This window comes from Mauremys reevesii, linkage group 5 (assembly GCF_016161935.1).
Source record: "Mauremys reevesii isolate NIE-2019 linkage group 5, ASM1616193v1, whole genome shotgun sequence".
Taxonomy (NCBI): domain Eukaryota; kingdom Metazoa; phylum Chordata; order Testudines; family Geoemydidae; genus Mauremys; species Mauremys reevesii.
In genome coordinates this window covers 83,575,018-83,588,846 of record NC_052627.1, presented here as the reverse complement: position 1 = coordinate 83,588,846, position 13,829 = coordinate 83,575,018, and the positions used below count along the sequence as shown (strand labels likewise).

The following is a 13,829-nucleotide window of genomic DNA, read 5'->3' as shown; positions in this document are numbered from 1 at the left end:
AACATTTTGTTTTTTTAATTGCATTTGCTGGCCAGTTTGGAACATTCTGAACTATTTTCTTTCTCCCTTGTGAAAGCCCCAGTGCATTTTAGCCCAGAAAATAAACAGTTTATACTGAAAACAAATTACTGTGCTAGGGTTTGAACAGACCATAGTAGAAAAAAGTAATGTAAATAAGATCTAAGCCAGTTGATGGGAGGAATGTAAAGAATGTTTCACTAGTTTAGAGTATAGTCTCAAATTTTCAAACACTCATGATTTTCTCAGCAGAGTCCCAAGTCTGCAAAGTACTTAAGAATGTGCTTAATTTTAAGCACGTGCTTAAGTGTTTGGCTGAACTGGCACCTAGCTCCCTTAATTTACATTACTTGTTAGTAAAAGGAAAATCCTGCCTCCTCTTCTACGCAGGTGGAAGATCAGGATTTGACAACCTAACACCAGTTGCATCCACTGTGCATGGTGGAGCTCAGCTCCTTGAAGATGCCTGTGCATGACTATAGAGCTGGATTGGGGTTGGGCTCTGTGGGGCAAGGACCTTACAGCCTCATTTTTCTGTGAAGTGCCCTGTGAACTGTGGATGCTATACAAATACATAACCACCCCCACCAACAGTGATATTACTCGTAATAAATACAGCAATCCAGTGACCTTTACTCTTGTATAAAGGGGCCATTAGTATTGCAGGAAGGGAGATTCTACCCCAAATACTGTGGGGTGAAATCTGGGTTTTAGGGGTTGGCATAGGGAGGAGGACATGCCTTTATTATAAGAAGGCATGTCATGCTGTAGGATGGAATATATATAATATACACTGGAAACTCAGCTATCCAAGCAATCAAACCTTCCTAAGAAACTGCTTGTGTCTGTATTGACTCTTGCTTATCTGCACACGCCTGATATGGGAAAACTGTAGCTGAACAGTGGAGACAGGAGCATGCAGAGAGGAGAACATATTGGGCCCACTGGACTAAATTCACTCTTGGTATGATTCCATTGTCAATGGATTTACATTATGGATAGATTTGGCCCTTTAGGACTCAGGTAGTGACTGATGACCCAGAAGGAAGAGAAGATTTTATTTAGAATTGCAACAAACCTGCTGTACTCTTGCAACACAAATGTCTTGAAAACTATCAAAGTAGCTTCATCTTTTATAGAAACAGAAGATATTCCATATGAATCTGTGATTAAGCTTTTCTCTTTTTGAACCCTTGACTGCTAGTATGGTGCCTTAGACTAGAACAAGTGACTGATAATTTATAAAATGTTAAGATATCTTCTTATGGGTGTGTTATCCACTTTAAAATGCCCTTCAGCTGTAACAGGCCCTAAAAGAGTCTCACTGTCCTGTAAGCATTATAGATGTTAGATCAAAACCAGAGCTTTACACCCAGCATGGAAGATGATGGGTTGCTTCCACTGGCAGAATGGTTTTAATAATGAATGTGATGCATTGTTGACAGGACAAATGGGGAAAAGGAGGGAAATGTTTGGGGCTTTTTCTTTATAGTACCAGAGACAACAAAAACCCAACAATAATTAAGTTCTCCATATCTTGTTAGTGAATGTGGCAATAATGTGTGAAATATGGTGCTCTATTAGAAGAGATAATGAAATGGGGCCCAATCCTACAATTGTGCTGAGAGACCCTGCTGATTTACTTCAGTGGGAGTTCAGGGTACACAGCACTGCCTTCCTTTCATCCACCTTTTGTCTCGTCCATTTAAAGTGCAAGCTCTGCATAGGTTTATGAGGTTTATGTCCAGTGCCTAACACAGTGAGGCCCTGCTCTCAGTTAGGGCCTCTAGATGCTACTTTAAGACAAAAAATAACAACAGTTACAGGATGCACTTAGATCAGGCTCTTAATTGAAAAAAAAATGTCATCTGTACGGACAATTGGGCATTCATATTCACGTTCAGCCAGGTTTACAAAAGCATTTAAGTGCCTAAAGATGCAGATTAGTGCCTTGTGGGATTTTCACAAGCCCTTAAGCAGGTTAGGTGTCTAACACTGACTTTCAATGGGAATTAGGCATCTAACCTGGCTAGGCATCTCTGGAAATACTATTAGGTGCCTATTGGCAGCCCTAGTCTCCTAAATACCTTTGGAAATCTGGTCTCTAACTACACTTTTTAAAATATTTTCAGTGGTTTAGTAATTGTATGGTGGTTTATGTTCACTGTTCTTCCTAGTCTTTCACTCCTCCTTCAGTGGGACTGGAGATGGTAATTAGCTGACGTGTTAGTGTTTGTCTAGACTTGGCTAATATAGACACAGATTTAGCAGGCCATGAAGGGTGAAAGGAAGAAACCTGAGGTTTCTGTTAGCTGACTATAAGATTGCCACCCATCTGGATTTGAGCTAGACAGTCCGGGTTTCAGCTTGTGTGTCCAGGTACCATTTCACAAGCCTTGGTGTCCGAATTTTTTGATCTGTGAAAACTTGCTCACTGCTGATTTGAGAGACACTTACCCAGAGAATGCACACCACCATCGTGAGGAGGGGGACAGAGCCTAGCCAATCATAGCGGAGCACCCTGCCACTCAGCGAATCATAGCCCGCAGCCCTCCCTGCCCCACCCTCTCCCAACAGCCCAACTGGGGAAAGTTTGGAAAGTTTCTCAGCCTGGAGTTTGGCAAGACACAGGAAGTGGGTGGGTGTGCTATAAATGGGGGAGCACCTGTTTCTCTTCCTTCCACATATCCACTGTGTGTGCAAGTGGGTGGGACCTTCTTCTCTCTTAGGTACTAGTGCAAATAAGTGGAGTCTCTCCTCCAATCTAGGCATCCATGTAGGGGGAGTCCTCCCTTTCACCTCAGCTGTATGTGCAAAAGGGGAGCTTTCTTCCCCTGCTCCCCAGAACCAGTGTGCTAATGAAGCAAACTTCCCACTGTGTGCATGTGTGTGGAAATGAAGAAATTCAAATGAGTGTAAATGACAATCCCCCTATGTGTGTGCAGATTGTGCTTATTACCCCTAGGATGTGTGAGCAGATGTACCTCAGAAGCAGCAATCCTACGGGAGGAAGGCGGGAGAAGGGTAAATGATGGGGCAGGGCCTTGCGGGGAAGAGGCGGAGACGGGTGCAGGGCCTTGAGGGTCCGGTTACCAGCCATTAGAAAGGGGGCAGTCCTAGCTGACTATCTGTTATTTATGTCTCATTTTAACAATACCCTTAAGGTAGCAAAAATCAGAAGATCAAATCCTCCATTCCAGCTGAGCTGAGCTCAGCACAGGGCAGGAGGGTTTATGAAATGGTGGCTTTAAGTCACCTTTGTGTTCTTCAATGCTGGAGGTAGTCCTGTTCCTACCATTGTAGCTCTACAGCACTAGTGGGGAGGATCCTGCAGGGGCTAGATCTGCTGGCACAAAGCAGCTGGAGTAGAGCCCAGAATCTAGCTGAATAATGAAATCATCAGCCAAACTAAAGCTAAGGTCACAAATACAAATACAAATTATATGAAGTCTGTACTGGCTTCTGGTCACCCAGTAATAGGATTCTAAAGTTTTATTAACTTTTATTGTTCTATATGGTCTTGCTTCATGTGTCCTGGATGAGCTGCTAGTGTCTATGCTTCTGGAAGAAATCAAGACATATAGTATTGCATTGCTGGATGTTCCTAAAATTAAATTGAAAACAGTTGGGAGTTAGACTCATTCTTCAGCTGAAAAAATATTATTAAAAACACGTTTGAAAGGGCTTTGCCCTTTCTCTTCAGTCTCTTAGCTCAGGCTCTGTTTATATTCCTAAAGAATGTGGCTCTAAACAACAGACCATAGCTGTGGGGTTTTTTTTTAAATTCCTTTATTTGTATCACGTTCTTTAGAGTATGGAAAATTCTTTCCCTACTAATATGGGGGAGGGATAGCTCAGTGGTTTGAGCATGGGCTTGCTAAACCCAGGGTTGTGAGCTCAATCTTTGAGGGGGCCACTTAGGAATCTGCGGCAAAAATCAGTACTTGGTCCTGCTAGTGAAGGTAGGGGGCTGGACTGGATGACCTTTTGGGGTCCCTTCCAGCTCTATGAGATAGGTATATCTCCATTATACTTTTTTTTTATCAGCATTTCACCTGTTTTAGAATTTTAATGTCAACAGAGCAGCTGCTTTGGACTGAGATGGTGGGAAGTGAGGTCCAAAGTTGTGGGGCCCTCATGGAAAACACCCTGTCAAACAGCCCCTTTTATGTTATACTGAGGGAAGCTCCATCTTGAATGCCATCGTTCACTGCAGCTGTAGCAGTAACACAATAGGGGAAAGGTGGATTCTTGGATAGGTAACTGTCAGGCTTCTTAGGTTCTATAGGTCACCTTAAAGTCTAAGGTTATCACCTTAAAATCTACTCAGAAGCCAACAGATAGCTAGTACAGATCTAGAGCACAGGTGTACTATGTTCCTGGCAAGATTTCATTTGAAAAATCATGCTGGAACATTCTGCACCAGCTTCAGTTTCTGGACAGTTTCAAGGTGTAGCTCCATGTAGAATGCATTGCGCAATCTGATCTCAAGACAACAAAGGCCTGGATAACAGCAGAATGCTATGTCTTGGTGGGACAGTTTCTTGGGGGAATTTTAAAGCATGACTGTAATTCTGGAGTCTCAGTTGCACTGGCCATGGAAACATATATACACTAGTTCAAATAGACACAATGTGAAAAGAAGAAATAAATTCTAACCTGCGTATTGTCTTTTTTCTCCCAGGTCAATAACACTGTTTTCATCTCCATCGTCACGGTATTGAATCTCCTTCTCCTGTAAGAGCCGCACAATTTTTACCTGCTGCTGTTTCACACGATACTCCAGAAGTCTCACCTGGGCCTTGAGCCTCAGCTGCTCTTGAAAACAACTCTGTAGAGTCTAGAGGGGAAAATGCATTTTTGCTTGTAGAGTTAACATTTGTCACAGTGTGTTTAGAATTAATAAACCACTTAATTCAAGAAGACAGTTCATAGACTCATAGACTTTAAGGTCATAAGGGACCATTATGATCATCTAGTCTGATGTCCTGAGCAATGCAGGCCACAGAATCTTGCCCACCCACTCCTGTAACAAACCCCTAACCTATGTCTGAGTTATTGAAATCCTCAAATCATGGTTTAAAGACCTCAAGGTGCAGAAAATCCTCCAGCAAGTGACCCGTGCCCCACGCTTCAGATGAAGGCGAAAAACAGTCACATAAAAAAGAATCTGGCACATCAGAAAAGGGCAGACAAATAAACAGGGACAAGTTTTTAAAGTACTTGTAAACAAATGCTAGAAGTCTAAATAATAAGATGGGTGAACTAGAGTGCCTTGTGATAAAGGAGGATATTGATATAATAGGCATCACAGAAACCTGGTGGACTGAGAGAAATCAATGGGACACAATCATTCCGGGGTACAAAATATATCGGAAGGACAGAACAGGTCGTGCAGGGGGAGGAGTGGCACTATATGTGAAAGAAAATGTAGATTCAAATGAAGTAAAAATCTTAAGCGAATCCACATGTTCCATAGACTCTCTATGGATAGAAATTTCATGCTCTAACAAAAATATAACATTAGGGATCTATTATCAACCACCTGACCAGGACAGTAATAGTGATGATGAAATGCTAAGAGAAATTAGAGAGGCTATCAAAATTAAGAACCCAATAATAGTGGGGGATTTCAATTATCCCCATATTGACTGGGAACATTTCACTTCAGGACGAAATGCAGAGATGAAATTTCTCGATACTTTAAATGACTGCTTCATGGAGCAGCTGGTACGGGAACCCACAAGGGGAGAGGCGACTCTAGATTTAATCCTGAGTGGAGCGCAGGAGCTGGTCCAAGAGGTAACTATAGCAGGACCACTTGGAAATAGTGACCATAATACAATAGCATTCAACATCCCTGTGGTGTGAAGAACATCTCAACAGCCCAACACTGTGGCATTTAATTTCAAAAGGGGGAACTATACAAAAATGAGGGGGTTAGTTAAACAGAAGTTAAAAGGTACAGTGACTAAGGTGAAATCTGCAAGCTGCAAGCTGCATAGGCGCTTTTTAAAGACACCATAATAGAGGCCCAACTTCAATGTATACCCCAAATTAAGAAACACAGTAAAAGAACTAAAAAAGAGCCACCGTGGCTTAACAACCATGTAAAAGAATCAGTGAGAGATAAAAAGACTTCCTTTAAAAAGTGGAAGTCAAATCCTAGTGAGGCAAATAGAAAGCAGCATAAACACTGCCAAATTAAGTGCAAGAGTATAATAAGAAAAGCCAAAGAGGAGTTTGAAGAACGACTAGCCAAAAACTCCAAAGGTAATAACAAAATGTTTTTTAAGTACATCAGAAGCAGGAAGCCTGCTAAACAACCAGTGGGGCCCCTTGCTGATCAAGATACAAAAGGAGCGCTTAAAGATGATAAAGTCATTGTGGAGAAAATAAATGGATTCTTTGCTTCAATCTTCATGGCTGAGGATGTTAGGGAGATTCCCAAACCAGAGCTGGCTTTTGTAGGTGACAAATCTGAGGAATTTTCACAGATTAAAATGTCACTAGGGGAGATTTTGGAATTAATTGATAAACTCAACATTAACAAGTCACCGGGACCAGATGGCATTCACCCAAGAGTTCTGAAAGAACTCAAAAGTGAAGTTGCGGAACTATTAACTAAGATTTGTAACCTGTCCTTTAAATTGGCTTCGGTACCCAATGACTGGAAGTTAGCTAATGTAACGCCAATATTTAAAAAGGGCTCTAGAGGTGATCCCGGCAACTACAGACCAGTAAGTCTAATGTCAGTACCGGGCAAATTAGTCGAAACAATAGTTAAGAATAAAATTGTCAGACACATAGAAAAACATAAACTGTTGAGCAATAGTCAACATGGTTTCTGTAAAGGGAAATCGTGTCTTACTAATCTATTAGAGTTCTTTGAAGGGGTCAACAAACATGTGGACAAGGGGGATCCAGTGGACATAGTATACTTAGATTTCCAAAAAGCTTTTGACAAGGTCCCTCACCAAAGGCTCTTACGTAAATTAAGCTGTCATGGGATAAAAGGTCCTTTCATGGATTGATAACTGGTTAAAAGACAGGGAACAAAGGGTAGTTCCCAGGGAACAAATGGTAAGTTCTCAGAATGGAGAGGGGTAACTAGTGGTGTTCCCCAAGGGTCAGTCCTAGGACCAATCCTATTCAATTTATTCATAAATGATCTGGAGAAAGGGGTAAACAGTGAGGTGGCAAAGTTTGCAGATGATACTAAACTGCTCAAGATAGTTAAACCAAAGCAGACTGTGAAGAACTTCAAAAAGATCTCACAAAACTAAGTGATTGGGCAACAAAATGGCAAATGAAATTTAATGTGGATAAATGTAAAGTAATGCACATTGGAAAAAACAACCCCAACTATACATACAATATGATGGGGGCTAATTTAGCTACAACGAGTCAGGAAAAAGATCTTGGAGTCATCGTGGACAGTTCTCTGAAGATGTCCACGCAGTGTGCAGAGGCGGTCAAAAAAGCAAACAGGATGTTAGGAATCATTAAAAAGGGGATAGAGAATAAGATTGAGAATATATTATTGCCCTTATATAAATCCATGGTACGCCCACATCTCGAATACTGTGTACAGATGTGGTCTCCTCACCTCAAAAAAGATATACTGGCACACGAAAAGGTTCAGAAAAGGGCAACTAAAATGATCAGGGGTTTGGAGAGGGTCCCATACGAGGAATGATTAAAGAGGCTAGGACTCTTCAGCTTGGAAAAGAGGAGACTAAGGGGGGATATGATAGAGGTATATAAAATCATGAGTGATGTGGAGAAAGTGGATAAGGAAAAGTTATTTACTTATACCCATAATACAAGAACTAGGGGTCACCAAATGAAATTAATAGGCAGCAGATTTAAAACAAATAAAAGGAAGTTTTTCTTCACGCAGCGCACAGTCAACTTGTGGAACTCCTTACCTGAGGAGGTTGTGAAGGCTAGGACTATAACAGCGTTTAAAAGAGAACTGGATAAATTCATGGTGGTTAAGTCCATAAATGGCTATTAGCCAGGATGGGTAAGGAATGGTGTCCCTAGCCTCTGTTTGTCAGAGGATGGAGATGGATGGCAGGAGAGAGATCACTTGATCATTACCTGTTAGCTTCACTCCCTCTGGGGCATCTGGCATTGGCATTGGCCACTGTTGGTAGACAGATACTGGGCTAGATGGACCTTTGGTCTGACCCGGTACTGCCGTTCTTATGTTCTTATGTTCTTATTAAATAAGATTGGTTCCAAAACCGATCCCTGAGGAACTCCACCAGTAACCTCTCTCCAGCCTGACAGTTCACCCTTCAGTATGACCCGTTGTAGTCTCCCCTTTAACCAGTTCCTTATCCACCTTTCAATTTTCATATTGATCCCCATCTTTTCCAATTTAACTAATAATTCCCCATGTGGAACCGTATCAAATGCCTTACTGAAATCGAGGTAAATTAGATCCACTGCATTTCCTTTGTCTAAAAAATCTGTTATCGTCTCAAAGGAGGAGATCAGGTTGGTTTGGCACGATCTACCTTTTGTAAAACCATGTTGTATTTTGTCCCAATTACCATTGACCTCAATGTCCTTAACTACTTTTTCCTTCAAAATTTTTTCCAAGACCTTGCATACTACAGATGTCAAACTAACAGACCCGTAGTTACTCGGATCACTTTTTCCCCCCTTTCTTAAAAATAGGAACTATGTTAGCAATTCTCCAGTTGTACGGTACAACCCCTGAGTTTACAGATTCATTAAAAATTCTTGCTAATGGGTTTGCAATTTCATGTGCCAGTTCCTTTAATATTCTTGGATGAAGATTATCTGGGCCCCCCGATTTAGTCCCATTAAGCTGTTTGAGTTTGGCTTCTACCTCACATGTGGTAATATCTACCTCCATATTCTCATTCCCATTTGTCATCCTACCATTATCCCTAAGCTCCTCATTAGCCTCATTAAAGACTGAGGCAAAGTATTTGTTTAAATATTGGGCCATGCCTAGATTATCCTTAACCTCCACTCCATCCTCAGTGTTTAGCGGTCCCACTTCTTTCTTTGTTTTCTTCTTATTTATATGGCTATAGAACCTTTTACTATTGGTTTTAATTCCCTTTGCAAGGTCCAACTCTACATGGCTTTTGGCCTTTCTCACTTTATCCCTACATGTTCTGATCTCAATAAGGTAGCTTTCCTTGCTAATCCCTCCCATTTTCCACTCCTTGTAGGCTTTCCACTTTTTCTTAATCAGCAATCACTGTAGAAATGTATTATGATTAGCCTGCCCCCCCTTTATTTAAAGTTATTGAGTATATTACAGAGTGGCCAAACATCCACCATCACTTTCTCAGACCTCTCCTTAAAACATACTTCTTCCATGGAGTCTTTAAACAATAATCCATGTATCTATTTTATAAATAGGGTGACCAGATGTCCCGATTTTATAGGGACAGTCCCGATTTTTGGGTCTTTTTCTTATATAGGCTCCTATTACCCCCCCACCCCGCCCCGATTTTTCACACTTGCTCTCTGGTCACCCCATTTTATAAATAAGGAATTTACACTACTTAGAGACCAGCCCTTATATCGTGGGAATGGATGATCCACTCCCACAGTAAAATCTGCAGGAAGGGACTCTAGTGGAGAATGTTACTGTAAGGATCCCTTCATAGAGATTGCCTCCCCCACATCTTCCTGTCAGGAACAGGGTTTAAGTCCCCAGAGAACAGGTAGTGGGATCTTCCCCAAACCTCGTAGATCCCCAAGGGTCTCAGGAAATATAATCTGGGCACTGGTACTTTTTCAGCTTTGCTGTCTAAATGCCATTATGTCTGTCTTTCATTTAATTTTAGAGTACAAGGTTCTTAGGATAGGGACTCGGACTTCCTTTATGCATGGATTGTACAGCTCCACACCACTGCCAGTGCTCACAAAAAAAAAAAAAAGATCATTCACAAGTTGCTGATGAACATGAAGAATAAATGCTAAGTATAAAGAACCTGATTCACTAACATCCTACTACTCATTTAACCAGTTACACCAGGGCAAGGCTGGTGTGAAATTTTAACATTCTGGCAGTGGTGTGGTGGTACAAAAAATAAACAAACAAAAATACCTCACCTACATTCCATATTCCCCAATGAGAAGTGGATAAACTTTGTTTACCCTTGACTATACTACTGCATTCTGATCTGGTAGTTTTGGTGTACTGAAGACTGTGTTGGAATCACAAGCTATCAGTCTGAGTGGTGGTGGTGGTGGAGGCGGGATCTTAGTGCTGCTTGCTGGCTAGGGAGGTTTGGAGCAAAGTGTACCATCAATGTCATTCTGGACCGAGCCAGCTTAAAGCAAGGTCAGGTGAACTGTGCCTTGCTGCCTTAGGAAGCAGTCTGTTTTCAGGTTCTTGAGTATTATCATTCTGAATTCTAAGAAATGAAGTGTGATGCTGCAACCTTCCTGCAAGAGAATCTATGTTTTTATTTAATTTCTCTGTGTGTATGCCATGAACATAATAGTAGTGTTTTGCACTCAGTTCGCACTGTTGCAAAAGCTTGGAAAAAAATAAAATTTTTTCTATACTAATTTTGTCCTATTCAATTTGACAAAACAGGTTCCCTCCAGTACATCCAAATGCAGCACAAACCAGCATGTTTCTCTATAGATTTGCTTCCTTGTTGGTGAATCAGCATGATCATTAATGTCTGTACAGCTCTGAGAATAGGATTGTTAATTAAGACACACAGCACTCATAAGATTCCACAAACTGTGATGTTAATACATGATTTTACTATAGTGTTAGTTAAAAAGCAGAGAGGCTTTTACTACAACCAATAAACACTCATGATCCATTTTACATAGATATGGCCCATTGTTTCTGGTAAGACTCAATATTATTACAGGAGGCTAGACCTCATTGCTTTTTCACTCTAGAGGATGCAATTCACTTTGTTGACCAACTTATAGTAGGAGATAGAAAAGAGAGAAGAGTTGATCTTTTTAGGCAAGAGATAAAGAATCACTTCAAAGGGGTTTGTTATGATTTTTTATATAAAATGTTATTTTCTTTTAATATTCAAGATTCCCTTAGATGAGTACTTGTTGCTTCAGGCATGTTGTCTCTGCAGCGCAATCCTGATTACATGCCTTCATTCCAAATATTTGTGTTGTGTCTCAGATGTTTGCTTTTAATTTAATTCATACTCTGTTGTAATCCAGTATATGATGATGATTAGCAGCCTGGAAAACATATGGCAGGATAAGCTAGTTTTTTTTGGAACCTGTTGAAGAGCAGAGGGTTTACTGCGTGTGCCAGTGTGAAAACTCCATAAAGCTCTTTGGACCATATTCAGCTATGGAGTAAGTTCCGTACCAGCTGGCTGCCTTCATCTAAGCCATGCTGAGCAGGCAGCAGGACCTTTGGCCACAAGAGGTTGTGAGATGAGCTAGTTGACCAAATCCTAAAACTCACCAGAAGACACATAAAAGCCCTCCAGTGGCCTATTAACCCCCAGAGCCCTAACTTATTTGAATAGTGCCTTGAAAATCTTTTCCAGATATCAGTATTAATGGGCACAGTGATAGACAATACAGTAATGTACTCCTGAAAAGCTGATGAGCGTCACTTATGAGATGGTCCTTGTTGGTCAAGTGATTCTTACTGCAAAATTCTTACAGATGACTTATGAGCGAAGGTACTTTTTTCAGCTTCAGGGAATGGGCACTTTTGCCTCACAGCATACTAGTAGTTTTGACTGTATTTCTTATTCCGTTTGATGCAAGTGTAAAACACTCATGCTCCCTCTACTGGCTCTTCATCAGCAAAGCCCAAAATAATATGAGCCAAATTTTCAAACTGCCCTCAACACAGATGCCACATTTGCTCTGACAATATTACAAACAAATGCTTGTGGATCTTGCACACACATACAGTACTTGTAGTACTGTCAAGCAGTTAGAGGTCTGGCTGCTTAGTTTTCATGCACAGAAGCATTTGCGCTCAAAAATGTGAGTTTTTGCAGAACTGTGGGTGACAAAGTTAGAGGGTTTGGAAAATTTAGGCAGGTAGGATCTTAATTATTTTTAATAATTATACAATATTTTTTGTTTCTATAATGCATTTCAAATGAAGAACTGAGGGTTTAAAAAAAATAATGAATTAAGCCTCTAAACACTCCTGGGATGTAGGGAAGTATTATCATAATTTTACACATGACCTTTTAGCCAAAGCTGAGGATCAGAACTCCATCCTCATTCTCTTTGACCAGTTAGCCACCTTCGACACAGTCAACCATAGTCTTCTTCCTGAAATCTTGTCCTCTCTTGGCTTCCATGACTCTGCTCTCTCCTGGTTGTCCTCCTACCTCTCTAATTGCTCCTTCAAAGGGTCTTTTGGAGGATATCCTCAGCTTTCTCTGAGGGTTCCACAGGGCTCTGTCCTTTGTCCTCTTCTATACTCCCTCTACACCATATCTTTACTTTGAGTAATCTCATCCACAAACACAAATTTAACTACTATCTCTACAACTTAGGGCTTGTCTATACTGGCACTTTACAGCATTGCAACTTTCTCGCTCAGGGGTGTGAAAAAACACCCCCTGAGCTCAGCAAGTTTCAGCACTGTAAAGCGCTGGTGTAGACAGTGCCCCAGCAGTGGGAGTGCGGCTCCTAGCGCTGGAAGCTACGTCCCTCATGGAGGTGGTTTTTTTAGAGTGCTGGGAGAGCCATGGCAGTGCTTTACCATTGCCAGTGTAGAGTAGCCCTTAGAGATGTACCTCTTTGCTCCAGACCTGTCTCTTTCTGTCCAAACTAAAATCTCAGCCTGTCTCAGTGTCAGGGCTGGGCCTGGGGCAGCCTGCATGTATGGGTCAGTTACCAAGTTGCAGTCAGGAGATGAGTAGCAGAGTCGGGTCAAGCCAGGTCAAGATGCTAGGAAGTTAGGGTCAGGCACTGAGTTGCAGACAGGAGGCAAGTAGTGGAGTCAGGGTCAGGTCAGGTCAGGCAAGGTCAGGATGCCTGGAAGTCAGGGTCAGATGCTGAGCTGCATAGAGGGGGCAAGTAGCAGAGTCTGTGGCTCACAGCAAGGCAAGGTCTGGAGCAGAAGCAAGCAGATAGTTTGCACCATTGCTCAGACAACTTGCTATGACGACTTCCTGGTTTATATACCAGCGTGAGCCAATCAGTGGGCTGTGAGGGGCTACCACTCAGGCCCTTCTGGGTGTACATCCTACAGCATGCAGCTTCACAGACTTCCTTAGCAGAAACCCAGCCTGAGCTTCCGATGGTGATGTGGAAGTGTTGGCAGCCTGGAACACCCATGGGCCCAGAATCTGGTCCAAGAAGTTCTTATGCTTGGTGACATCTCCTCATATCTGTCAGCACAAGCTCAACATGGCTAGAACAGCGTTCTTAATCTTCTCCTTTCCCTTCCCAGAAAATCCTTCTTGCTATCTCCTTTCTTGATCACTGAGGACATCACCACCTGTCCACTCAAATCCATAACCAGGGCATCATCTTGGACTCTGACATCTGACTCCTCATGTCCATTTCTGTCTGAATCTTGCAGATTCTTTCTGTAAAACACCTAAGATATGGCCTTTCCTATCAATTCACACAGCAAAAACTCTCATCCAAGCTGTCTTAATTTCATGTCTCAGTTACTGCAACATCCTTTTCTCTGGCCTTGAGAAATGCAGTCTTGTCTCAGTCATATCCATTCAGAATGCTGCTACAAAGATCATGTTCCTAGAACATGGTCAAAACAATGGACTATCTCTTTGTATCCCTTAATTGGCTCCCCCTTCTCTATCGTATAAAATAAGCTA

At 41.7% G+C, this 13,829-nt stretch overlaps 1 protein-coding gene and 1 long non-coding RNA gene across 7 annotated transcripts in view; one reads left to right on the top strand and one right to left on the bottom strand.

The window, feature by feature from the left end:
* Positions 1-4,819, top strand: part of LOC120406073 — a 209,173-nt gene extending 204,354 nt beyond the window's left edge. Inside the window, exon 6 of the long non-coding RNA XR_005599065.1 lies at positions 4,703-4,819. This is a non-coding gene — a long non-coding RNA (uncharacterized LOC120406073). The remainder of the gene's footprint in view (positions 1-4,702) is intronic.
* Positions 1-13,829, bottom strand: part of FGL1 (fibrinogen like 1) — a 68,167-nt gene that overhangs the window by 33,554 nt on the left and 20,784 nt on the right. For all 6 annotated transcript variants that reach the window (XM_039540313.1, XM_039540311.1, XM_039540314.1 and 3 more), the window contains exon 3: positions 4,678-4,858. In XM_039540313.1, the coding sequence (XP_039396247.1) occupies positions 4,678-4,858 (181 nt within the window). The remainder of the gene's footprint in view (positions 1-4,677; positions 4,859-13,829) is intronic.